A 13,294-nucleotide genomic window follows, 5' to 3' on the forward strand; every position below is an offset into this window, starting at 1 on the left:
GCCTCAAAAAGGGAGATTACTTATTTTTCTCATAATTTGTGTTACCATCCTATGAAAGCATCTTAACCATGTTAGTATTTATATTAAATAGATGCACTGAAAAAAGCAAAATACAAGCATTTAATAAGACGGCGCCATTCCCCAGCCCCCTTTCAGCCTATTTTGATGCATTAGACACAATAATGACCTTGCAAAAATATTTCAAGCAATATAAAATAAGTCCATATTTTTAAATCTTGTAATATTTTCTTTTTTAATAGCTCTGTATTCTCCATGGGTCTATCTTGAATCCAGTACATTTTTAATTGCTGGGTTTGATTATGGAAAATACACAATGTTTTTAAAAGCTTGACAGCAAAGGGTCAAACAATATCCAGCTGGGAGGGGCTACAAGAGTACAAAATTTGAATGAAACCAGCATTCAGAATCAATCTGAAAAGTAGAAAAAAGTTTGAGAAAAAGGAAGACACAGTTCAGTACCTCAGGTTCAATATCTATGCTTAAATACCGAACCAGAATGGTCAAACCTAAAGGCCGTTGCAACTATTTGCATAATATACTTAGCTACAGAGTGACTGGAGAATAAAATACAGTTCAAAAAGCAGAATTTTAAGCTAAAACAACTGGCCGTGTCTGACTAACAATGGGTTCTCAACTAGCTATAACACATCAAGAGAAGTCATGGAGTCAGAACAGTACCCTTGGTATAGTCACTCTTTGCTCAGCAGTTTTGAGAAGACACACAGGCTGCTAGCAGGACTCAGCAGGAAAAGTAATAATAATATTAATAATGGTGCATGAAGGGAAAAGTGTTGCTATTTACCCACCCACCATGAGGCCCAAGGACCATTCAGCTGAAGATGCAGAAAAGCAGATGCAACAAAGTGAACTGTCATCACGCACAAACTGTGGAACTCCCTGCCGTAGGACGCTGGGGGAGCTCAAAGTGGCCTGAAAAAGGAATTGAGCAAATTCAAGCGGGACAGGACTACCAAAGCTCTTGAGGAGGATTCCAAGGAAAAGAGTATTTTCCTCTCACTACACTCTCCTGTAAGCACCTGGACTAGCTACAGGTGGAGACAGTTTGTACCTCAGATTAACCCAGTCGAGCAGTGCTCAAGTGAAATACAGGGACAGAGTGCTTCCCAGAGCTCTGCTACGACTATTTATACCGGACCTTTTAAACAACAGACCAAGCAAACACTAGTGAGGCACACCCTACGCGTATATTCATCTTGCCTTGGAGATGGTGGAAGCAGATACGTGACCACAAGTCTTTAAAGGACTAAGTTTCTTAAGAGACACAAACCCGAGTGCTCTGTGACTGCGGGGCTGTTTTTACCCTCACAGAGCAAGAGATACTCTGCCGTCCCCACGAACCCCACTTCACGTGCCCCGGAGTCACAGCCCAGCCACTGGCAAAGCAAACACACGCAAACTAGGAATGAAGCTACAGATTTTACGTATTCCTTGTCAGCGGATAAGTTTTTTGAAAACCGCAAAGAAACGTGACTCAAAGTCCTTAAAAACAACGTACAAACATTTCAGTGGGTTGTTTTGGGTTTTTTCCCCCTCTTGCTCATAATACTTCCAAAGGACAAAGCAGAGCTCCCGAGCACAAGCCTCAGCCGAAGAACACCCTCTTTCCAACAGCACACGGGTGATTGCCGCAGAGCCCCGGCAGTCTCGGGTAACCCCATCACACCTACCGCCCCAAGAACGGCCGAGCTGGAGCCCGGCACTCACCCGCACGCCGGGACGGAACGGCCGCACCGGCAGCCCCGCTTACCGCCTCCGCAGCGGCCGCAGGAACCAGTGGGAGACGACGGCTCCCGGCTCTCCCAACCCGTGGGATGGGGAGACCGACCCTGCCGGCCCCTCGCCTGGGTCTGAGAGCGCTCCGCTGCCAGCTGGGAGCCATCTGGTCCTGACCATGGGGCATGGCTACCTCCTCACCCCAACCTTTGACACTTCTCTAGGCACTCGCTGCTGGCCACCCAGAGAGAGGAGGGGGCTGCAGAAATCCCCGAGACCCCCCAGGGAGGGCACTGGGCTGTGCTGATCCCTGCACCACCACAGCCTGCTGCAGGGCTGCGGCCACAACCATCCCACCTACTCCCTCCTCTAAAGATACTACTGTTCTCCCTTACCTCCTCAGTTAGCCTCTCCCTTCATTTACTGCCAGAGTGAGTTAAGATATTCGTTAAGATATTCGTACCTTGCCAGTGGATGGCCTCAGGCTTGTTGAGATGCTACACGTAGCTCCCAGAGTACTAGCACTGCTGCTAGCAGGTGCACCTGCATAGCCTCTGCACAGAATTAAGCCACAAATAATTAAATTAGTTTCACCTGTAAAATTTTTCAAAGACATGGCAAATACAGTTTCTATAGGAAGTTAGTTTTTAGCTGCAGTCTGGCAGCTCTGTTCCTTCTAATGGAAAAGCTCAAAAAAGGGAAGGAAACTTAACTTTTACACTCTATTCAAACTGAAGTCTTCATGGAACATTAATTTTTTGTTTCCTCAGTGAAATTCCTGACGTAATCAGGCATGTGGGGGGAAGCAGCGAATAGCTGTAGGTATTCTCGTCCCCGCAGGCACTGCACTCCAGTGTAGGACTGGTGTGCTCTGGGCTTGACCCGTTGATAAGACTAGCCTGGAGCCTGGGTGAGATAAAGATCCCCACTAGCATGGTACACACTGACACAGCTATGCTGAACATCACAGCTCTGTAGTTCATTCATGGAACAAGATTCATAAACCTCCTTTTCCTTTCTAATAATCTGAGATTGACGCATGTGCCTTTGGCTGGAGAAAAAAGGTAATGCTGACCGCTACCCTCACCTACGCAAGTTCTTTGATCACACTCCTGGCATCAGCAACACATTATGTTGTTGGTTTGGAAAAGATCAATAAAGTATGTTCACACCCAAGTGATATGCAGGAACTCGGACCGTTCAGTCAACTGGTAGTAGGAGACAAGTCGCTCTGTACGTAAAACACTTTTGCAAAGTTCTAGTATGCCTATGGTACTGCCAAAGTTGCGTTTAGGTGCTCGGTTTGGTTTTTCCCCCCCCAGTTGTCTTGTAGACAGAAGGTAAAAGACACCTTTCTCATTCACCCGATCTGCATCAGTGCAGAAATGGGGAGGCAAAGGTTTGCAGCTAGAGAGTTTTAACGTATTCCACTAGCAGAAAGGAAGTCAGTCTAACCAGTAGCAGAGAGTTAAACCCTGTGTACAGGCATGAACAGGCTCCTTTCCTCACGAAAAAATAATTTAGGACTCAGTCAAATGGTCAGGGAACTCAAGCATATAGAAATTATGGCTGGTGGTGTTATTTTATTAAGTGTGCACGTATTCCAGGAAAAGAGTCAAGGGGATTTCCTGGGGCTCTAAGGTGTAGCATCAAATCTGGCTCTGGCAGGTGGTAGAAGATGTTCTAAGCCTTTCAAGGTCAAGGTAAGGTTTTTAAAGTTACTGCTCCAAACTTGATTAACACAAACCTGTACAGCCCCTTGGAAGTCAGAAAGAGTAGCTTGATTAGTAGTTCACCCAAACCCCACACTGACCTACAATTAAGAAACACCCACTTGGTAAGCAGTGGGAACTGTCACTTAACAGGAGAAACAAGTATTTTGTTCTTCCTCTTTTTTTTTTTTTCCTCCTGCAACAACTAAGACAATTGCACATGGCACACACAAGTACATAGTTCTGGTTGCACAACAGAGAAAGTCAACACAGCCATTCATGTGGTGCTCACTATATACAAGTCTATCATGCTGAAAATTATATTATTAAAGAAAGCTTTTATTCTGCATTTATTTTAACTGCAGAACCTCATGTGCCTTTCAATAAAGAGCTCTCTTTTATAGTGGTTTATATTTGATTACATTAAACTTCATTTATTCCTGATAAATCAAGTTTACTGCAGCAGAGAGCAATGCAATGAATTAAAATCCTTTTTAAAGTAGCGTATAAACCTTCTTGAAGAGAATTCCACAGCTTGATGCTCTACGTTAATAACAACCTTATTAGTAGTAACTCCCATAAAGTACCAAAGGAGATAAGTCATTGTGCTTAAGCAGGGCTCACTGCTTTAACAGTTCTACCCTAGCACAGGGTGACAGTGTTCTCAGATTTTTCCCTGGAAAGTGAGGGACAAACTTCCGCTACACATATAGTTGAAACAGCCTGTGCAGTTCTGCCATGCAAATTCCATCTTCAGCCCTGTACTAACATGACAGGTGCAGTAAATCCAGTACCCGATTGCACTGCTGTGACAAGTCCTCCTTTAGTAACCGTGATGGAGATGGATACACGTTTGACATGCAACTACCATTCTCCAGTGATAATTCTGAATCTTCATCAAAATGCTAATCTAATTATCAACTAAAAACACTTTCTTTAAAGACTTTGAATTATTGTAAAATGCTCCCACCGCAAACCAAACTGCTACTATCCCCCAGTTGCTCACGTTATCCTTTTAGAAAAGTAGTACGCAAGCTTTCCTGATTAATTGGAGATTTGATAAGAAGGAAGGCCCTAGGCTTTCTTAACATCATGGCTATTTTAGCTAAGCATAGAATGGAAGGGAATTTTTCTTTTTCCCTTTTGTGCATGATGCACAGCATCAAATACTGTATGCAAAACGATACTTGATCCAAGAAACAGAAAGCAGTTCCTGCTACCCACCTTTTTCCCGCCAGAGGAAACACTTAAGTGTACAACTTCTGTAGCGATCCTTCACAGGGCTGTTACGACTGTTAACAAAACTAATGGCAACATAAGTACTGCAGAAAGTATTAAACCACTTGACAGAAGTAATACAATGACTAGTAATTGTTCTAGTACTACAAAAAAGTCTTTTACCTTGTTACGTAGGTAATGTCTGCTTTGCAACAGGGCACCTGTCTCACTGCACAAAATGAGCTAACACCTGTAAAATAATCAGGAGCATTTAGCAAATACAATCATGCTCTGTAGGACCCAACTCCATTTCTTGCAGAGGTGGAAAAAAACCAAGGCCAAAATTAAGAAAGAAGTCTCAGGTGAACGCTGTCCTGAGGAAAGTGACTCTAGCCCTGCTCCGCCAGTGGGTTCTTAACATGACATTTAACAAACCGTTCAACACCCCACCCTCCCAACACGTACTGATGTCCACTAATGTTCCGAGAGATTAAGAAATATGTCTTGCCAATGCTGGAGAAACTTTTGCAGCAACATGAAGAAATTGCCACAGCAGTTTTAGTCAACAATTACTGCGCTTCAAAGATAAAGGACACCTAAGTTCTCCAGCACATTCTAAATTGGGCACCAAAAACTGGCAAGTATTCAGTAACTATGGCTTGGATTCTGTCTCAGACCCCCTCATCTACAGAATAAGGCTATTGCTCATCTTTCAGATTAGTATCAGTATTGATGAAAAACCCAATACAGCAAAAAATCAGAGAAAGTCCCATGGGGAAATTAGATACATATATACAGTGCTAGGTTTAGATGATATGCACTAAATTAGACTTGGACCTGCACAACTGAACATAAAAACCCCCTATTATTCAGTGAACACCATCAACTGTGTACACTGAATGAAGCAAGAGTCCCACAGGAAAAAAACCAGCACTTGATCATGTAATAATACACAATCTTTCTCCTTTTCTTTCTTCCATGTATAGTACGATTAAGCTGCTTTAGTGTTTGTTGGTTTATTGTTTTTCCTCAACAGGGAGAATTTCCCAGCCAGGTAACAAATGTTGGAAGAAATGGAATAGAGGCTGCATACAAAGAAGTTACTAGAGGTTGAGCTGCATGAGAAAGCTGTAAAAACACAGTGTTAAGGAAAAAAGAATGATTTTAACTGTACTGACTGCTTTGTATTATATCCACATCCACTGTCAGCACAGAAACTGCATGTTATACAATTTATTACGAGTGAACTTCCCTGCTTTTCAAGTGAGATCTTGGTATTCTAGCTGTACTCTCGATTTAATGCATGCAAAATTTGCCCTCCAATTAAGAAATATGCATGATGCAAGCATCCATACACATCAACCAACAAAGGTTTTCATTCAAGTCTTTTATTATAGCTTGAATTTTTTCACTGCATTTAAAAATCTAAAAAAAATAAATATTTGTTTCACAGCTGCAAGTCACATATGCATTAACACCACAAAATCTGGAATTTAACCAGAGAAGGAAAGTCAAATCCGAAAGTGTCCAGCTAAGCACAATCGTCTCAGGGCAATTATACTAAAAATAAAATCTTAAGAAAAGGGGAGGGGGGTGTTAAAGAGTTATTTCAAATGCATTTATCTGGAAAAAAGTGAAAATTCTATTAGAAACCATAAACTACGCTTTCAGCATTTAAAAATAAACGTTTAACCTCTCGACAGCAACAATTGTCTGGTGCATCTTTTTCTTTTAAGCTGTATTCTTGACACATGGCTGCAGAGGTTTCAAATGATAAATTAACCTCTTTTATAATTGTGTCCACTTAATTACAGAATCAGTCCTTAAAAATAAAACAGTGTATTAAGTCAGCTTGTCCATCCACATATTAAAAATGCCACTGGATGCAGTTTTGTATCGGCACTAAGTGACTGCTTCATGGATTGTACATTGTGAAGATGAATGTCTCTTAAACAATCACTTTCATTAAGGTTCTTAAAACAAACCAGAAAAATATATATCTTCAGAAATCAGAGTAGTCACTTTTTTTGTTAAAAGCCATAAAATAAGCTCATATTCAATTACAAGCAATAGAAACCATACTGCTATTGGAACATAATTATTTTGTCACAAAAATTTATTATTTACAAAATGAAAAGTTACCAAGTGAATTTATTAAGGAAAAAGTTAAATGTTCTTACTAAGTGATTTGAAAAACTTAAGCAAGTCTCTCATGCACTCACACGCCAAATTGTTTGCATAAGGTGAAATGTTAATTCATGTTAGTGAAACTTGACTCCCATTCACAATACTGTTGTTTTTATTGTAAGATGGCAAAATCCACATGGTTCTGTACAAGAAGGTTATGTGTTAAGACAGTTCCTCATTTTTTTGTAAATGTTTTTTGGCTCCCATGAACATCCGTACCGCTGAACATTTTTGCAAATAATCAGTTATATTATCAACTCCATCATTTAATCCACTGAATTTACCACCACAAGAAAGACACAAAAAGTTAGTTTAATGATCCCACATTACACAGAACTCTCATTTCTGAAGTTATACTAAACTGAAACCTTCGTAGTGATCTATAGCCTGGATCAACTTAGACTTTAGGGTTTCTTTATCTGTGTATTTTGGAAGATCAAGAAGATTAAAGCAAGTGTGAGCTACCGGAAGATAACCTTCTCCACCTCCTGTTGGTTGGATGACTAGTTTAAGACACTTCATTCCAAGAATTGGAATACGATCACTGCCTGTCAGAAACACTGCCAAGAAAAAAAAAACAAAGTCTTGAGAGTAGTTTAAGACTAACATTGTATGTGTCATATATGCAGTTCTAATCATTGTTTGCATCTTCCAATTATTCCAGCAGTGGTTAACTTTTCACACTGAAGTTGTTCTGTTAAGTTTGAAAAACAGGGAATAATGACTTCACCTTATCTCCAGCTTACACATATGAACTCTTAACTATAAGAAGTGATAAAGGAAAACATTTCATTTTAGCAGGGGGGAGGGGGCAGAGAGAGAGAGAGAATAGGAAGTTCTTCATGCATCAAAATTCGTTATTTAAAAATCTATTAGCTATACCTTTACTAAGCCTTTGCAAGCATCTTGTCAATACACCAAATTAGTTTGTTCAATAAGAAATTTACCTGAATTGGAAATTAATCTATGATCTATTCTCAACAAAAGCTCATTCACAGGTAGCTTCGATAACTTTGTTTTTCCCCTGTACATTTCCACTCATATCCGTACCTTGACGTATTTACAATCAGCTATAACTCCAAAATTCCATCTATGTGCGGTGAAAAAAATGGAGGATGTGAACCTTACATCAAAACACAGAAAAAAATTTCTAGCCATCAAATAAATGACACTAGCAGTTTAGGTTGTTGGGTCTTTTTGGGTTTGGGGTTTTTGGTTTTGGTTTGGGGGCTTTGCGGAGGTGGTGTGGTGTGTTTTATTTTTTTAATGCTGCTCTGGTCTACTATCATCTTGTAACTGCCCACCACCCAGAACTACTCAAGACAACCCCAGCAAAATCAGAGACTAGCTCATAATCAATTTCTTCTACTATGATTTTTTTCTTCCAAATAAATGTAATCATGTCATTATAGACAAATACTTAACGTCTGCCCCCTTATAGCAAGAGCCTGAAATCAGAGTGATCCTGTTCAGTTAACACTGACAACTTCTGTGAAGTAGTTTCAAATACTTACGCAAAAACTGTTTTTTCTTCTCCAAAGACAACTCATGAAAAACCTCCCAGAATATTTTAATTGTAGGATGGTCTGCCCAGTATTCTCCCTTGTATTCTGTATTCTAAAATGAGCAGGAAAGTAGGTTATTGTTCGCACATAGAGCTAGTAGGATAATCTGACATTAAAGCAGAATTAATGCAGTTTGTGTAAAGGGATACTGCAAATGATATATTACTGTTTTCCTTAGTCAATTTTCTTCAGCTGTTCAGTATGACTTCACCTATATGGACAGATGCATGTACTCCAAAGCATTTTCAATCCTAATAAAGCAGTGACAAAGCCTCACAGTGAGTTTTGGCAATCAAGAATATTTACTTTTATTAACTGTGTGCATTTTCTTCACTTTCCCCCTTCTAACTTAATACATTGTATACACGTGCCTTGTGGTTCTGTGGACTTTTGTTCCCCTCTCTTCCGATTTCCTTCAGAAATTAGATGGAAAAACTTTAAGCAGGAAGGTAAAATGTCAGTAAGTGAAGACACTAAAATATTATTTAGAAAAAGTTCCTCACTCATGCAGTCAAGCCAATCAAGGCTGGAGGTCACATTAGTTAAAACAGAGCTCAAAAGGACACTTCAAGATCTTGCTTTTGCATCTTGAAATTAAAAATATATGAAACAAATAGCTACCTATGGTTCTTACCTTCTCCAATTCTTTCCAGTCATAATTTGTGTTCCCAATCACCATTGCCTGCAACTCGCTAGGCTGGAAGAGTTGAAGAACTTTACCTCCACATACTTTGTGGAAGCCTGCATGGAATGCACTGAATAAGGAAGCCACCGATTTATTGAAGATGTAATCCACATACGCATCTACAAAATCTTGCCTGCACAAAGAAGAAAAGAGAATTATGTTGAGGGAAAAAAACCCAAACATGTGTCACCCTTCTACCAATAAAACAGTAGCCATTTCTATATAGAACACAGCATAGAAAGTTAAGCAAAAAGGTTCCTAATATATTATATTCTCTGCTTCACGTTACAACCATAGTGAAGATAACCTCAATGAAAAAGGCACATAAATGTACTTCCCCACCACACCCCCGCAAGACAGAGTCTGTAAGGTGCAAAAGAAAAACAATAACATTTAGCATTCTTTCTTTCAGGCACCATAAACATTTCTCTTATTTGTATGCATTGCAGTGAATTGGACTGAATGGCAACAAGCTTAAAGGCTTGAATTACATGCAGTGTCCTGAAATGGACTAGTCAAACTGGCTGTTGTATGTTTTTAATTAAAAAGATTACCATATTTGCACTAAAAACGCAAATCAACTTCAAACGGGCATTTGAGTCCCATACAGTAGAAAGATCAGCGCAAAGGAGCTAGGATACTGAAAAACAGACAGCCTCTTATCTGTGTTTTGTTACGAGGAGCTCTCATACCTTGTCGGAAACATCTTCCTCTGCAGCATTTAGGGGGAGAACTAAAATTCCTTGATGTGATACAGTATTTATGATTATGATTTTTTAATTACCATTTTAATAAATCCTAGTTAACACTGTTAGTTTCTACACTGGCAGAATGACTTTAGTTATAGATTAGTTATTCTACCAACATACATTCTCTCTGGAAACCCACAGTATTTGAACAACATCCACAGTATTCAAACAACATGACCAATAATTTAAAGAATCATCTAAACATATTTTGAGGATTTATTAAAGTTGTTGAACTGAGAATACTGGAGATGAGCAAAGTGGTGAATCATGTTCCTCCTCTTCCAGCACTCAATGTGATGTCCATTTAATGCACACTATCTAATTAGCAGAGAAGTAGGTAACTTGTGTAATACTAATAGTGGAAAGAAAGGCTGCTCCAGAGAAAATTCATAGTAATAAACTAATTAGCATTATTATACTCTATATTAATTTTTTTTTAAACTGAATTAAAGCATCATGGAATATTTGGATCTTGAGAAACAGGAATTCTTCACAGCTGCAAGACAATGGGTGATGACAGTGCAGCTTACATTACATAGGCACCTTAAAACTTTTCTCATAATTCAACTCCAATTTACTTTCACTTTGTGACAGAACACCAAACAACCACCAGAGAACTTCAAAGTTATCATGTTTAAGATAAAGTATCACAAATCCTCGCTATGAGCCAAGGCTTAAAAAAAAAAAAAAAAAAAAAGTGCAACAGGTATAGGTGGTGACTGCAGTTGTTAATGGTAGGGTAAGTCAGGAGGACAAAAATCACTCCATTATGGGGGGTACTGCTACTGCACATGGCTATGTGTGGGTCTATGATACCCTCAGAATCTTCTGTCATCATTCTTTCCTCTACAACAGACCTAGCTAGTTATAGAAAACGTTGCCAAAAACATTAGCCCTCTAGGAACATGCCTAGAGGTACATTTTCTCCCTCGTTCCTACCATGCGCAGCCTAGGTGCACTCTGTTCTCATAGAGTATGCTCTTTCTGTTTGATTCTCCCTTTACTCTGGGAGAACTAAAAGCACAGAGAATTCACAAATATTAAAGAACAGACAGGAATACATGAGAGGAATGGACAGAGAAAGATAGGAAAATGGTAGTATTCTGCAAAAAGGGACAAAAGCACCACCAGATACATTCTGCCTATCCTCCAGGAGAAGAAAAGGAACAAAGGGTGGGAGAGGCTGCTTTTATAAATAGAAGTAACAGAATCCTTGACCAAGGAAAAAAAAACCCCACCCCTCACACACTCTTCTGACAATAACACTAGATAACGTCAGACACATTTATTTGCTTTTTATAAAGGGAAGACTTCTCTGAAATAGTATTTCATCTATGAATAGTTGCCACATAATGGCATGTAGGTTGAAGTTTTCATCATTACTGACTGAATTCCAATTATATATAACTTCCTGAAGAACCACAAACATTTTTAATCTTATAAAATGAAGACCATGTAGTCAAAATGGGCCCCAAAAAGCTTCAAAATACTTCTAAGCTCAAAGTGAAAAAGAAGTATTACAGGTTCTGAGTAAAATTAGATAGCCTCTCCACAGCTGGCAAATCCTTAAATACAATAGCTATTTTAACAATACACATGAGAACAGCTTGGAAAAACAACCACAATAGCTTTGCCTCCACAAGCTTTTAGTGTAAAAGCTTGGCAAAGGATACTTACAGCAAGCCAGTTATATTCCCAAGGCAGACAGCAACACTGAACTACCCTGTAACCCATAAAACTCACCTATTTTGTTTGACTACAGGAATGTCAGCACCATTAGGAACAAGCTCTTTAATTTCTGTTGTACCAAAATTTTCCACAGTGATCTATTTAAAACAAACAAAAATAGTAGAAATCTTATTTACTGCGTAGAGTACTTCTTCCCACCACTTAGCTAACAGCAACCGGAATGGCAGACACAGATGCTAAAATTTATGGGAATCAGCAGCTGATGCTTTTTCTCAAACACTCCATCAGAGACCGTTATAGTAGATGATATGAGCTTGATAAATACTTCAAAAGACTATATAAAACTTACAGTAAAATTAAGACAAAATGCTTCTTCTATGTCATCCTCTGGATAGTCCAGTAACTGTTGCATTCCCCTGTAAAACAAGTTACAAAGTACTTGTACTAGTGGAAAGAAAGCTGAGCTTATTTTCCTGAAGTATTCTTTATGCTTTGATAATTCAAGTTTAACAATAAAATCTTTCTACTGTGATTTCATTTATTAGCTCTTTGACTTGCACCTTGTGCAGTGTTGGGAAATCTCAAGCAATCATTTTGCTATTACTTGTAGTGTTATTGATTATGTCCAGGTGGGAAGTGAGAATATTCATATCCTAGTCTTCAGCTAATGGAATCCCAAACCAGAGGCGTTAAGTGCTTAATAACCATTGATGGGCTCTTCCATGAACTTGTTTGATTTCTCCTCGCATCTATTAAAGCTTTAGCATTCACAACACTGAGGCAATCAAACATCCACTTCCCCTTGTTTGAACCTCCCACCTATTAGTGCTATTCAAATCCCTACTCAAAGGCAGGTATTTAGCATGTATTTGTACCTGAAATAAGCAAAAACATTTCCTTGATGGACTAAATAAGTTGCCTATGTTCACACTTAGGCTTATAAAATTAATGGCTAAAACTCAAAGGTTTTGAATTTCAAATATTATTTTCCCTAAAATTCTCATAGGATAATAAAACAGAAGACACTAATACTAAACCCAAGTATTTAGAAGCAGGATACATGCTATTGTTAAACTCCCTTCTCAAATGACATGATGGCTGTAACTTACTCCAAGCTGTTTATCCTGTTAGTGTGAAAATAACACATTTTCTTTACATTCTTAAAGGAAAACACTGGATTAAAAATTAATTCATAGTAACACTCATTTTACTTTCTTGCTTACCTGCCAACATCTGGCATCAACTCTTTTAAGTCATCCAGGGATGGTTTCTTATTCAATAGCTTTTTGTACAAAGCCAAAGGGAAATGAAGGTCTACAATAGTAAAATTATATATTGCTAGCCCACAGACAACACCAATCAAATGAAACAAGTCACTGTCTTCAAAGGTCTAAGAACAGAAAACAGACAAGATGGTTTAAAATAAAGAAGTTATTTTAATCTTGTAGAGTCCAGAAAAAGTCTACAGTGCAGTATAATCTGAGTGAGTTTCATTTGTATTTTCTTTAAATATTATGTATCCATAAGTACTGAGCAAAACAGGATGAAGTTTTAACCAGCTGAGAGAGACTGAAATCCAAGGAAACAGAACTCTTTCTACTTATTAAAAAAAAAAAAAAAAAAAAAAAAAAGCTGGTATGTAACACATTTTGTGTTACAAGTGCTGTATACTGCTGGAAGTACTGCATTAAGATTTTGGTTTAATCAGTGACTTACAATTGCACTATTCAGTGC

General features: G+C 38.7%; 1 protein-coding gene across 5 annotated transcripts in view; it reads right to left on the reverse strand.

The window, feature by feature from the left end:
* Nucleotides 1–6,057: 6,057 nt before the first annotated feature.
* Nucleotides 6,058–13,294, reverse strand: part of HERC4 (HECT and RLD domain containing E3 ubiquitin protein ligase 4) — a 37,314-nt gene continuing 30,077 nt past the window's right edge. For all 5 annotated transcript variants that reach the window (XM_075025305.1, XM_075025309.1, XM_075025304.1 and 2 more), the window contains 6 exons: nucleotides 12,784–12,950; nucleotides 11,910–11,976; nucleotides 11,615–11,697; nucleotides 9,072–9,255; nucleotides 8,387–8,489; nucleotides 6,058–7,432 (listed from right to left, as the gene is read on the reverse strand). In XM_075025305.1, the coding sequence (XP_074881406.1) occupies nucleotides 7,224–7,432; nucleotides 8,387–8,489; nucleotides 9,072–9,255; nucleotides 11,615–11,697; nucleotides 11,910–11,976; nucleotides 12,784–12,950 (813 nt within the window). In that variant the 3' untranslated portion in view covers nucleotides 6,058–7,223. The remainder of the gene's footprint in view (nucleotides 7,433–8,386; nucleotides 8,490–9,071; nucleotides 9,256–11,614; nucleotides 11,698–11,909; nucleotides 11,977–12,783; nucleotides 12,951–13,294) is intronic.

The sequence above is a fragment of the Buteo buteo genome, chromosome 4 (assembly GCF_964188355.1).
Source record: "Buteo buteo chromosome 4, bButBut1.hap1.1, whole genome shotgun sequence".
Lineage (NCBI taxonomy): Eukaryota > Metazoa > Chordata > Aves > Accipitriformes > Accipitridae > Buteo > Buteo buteo.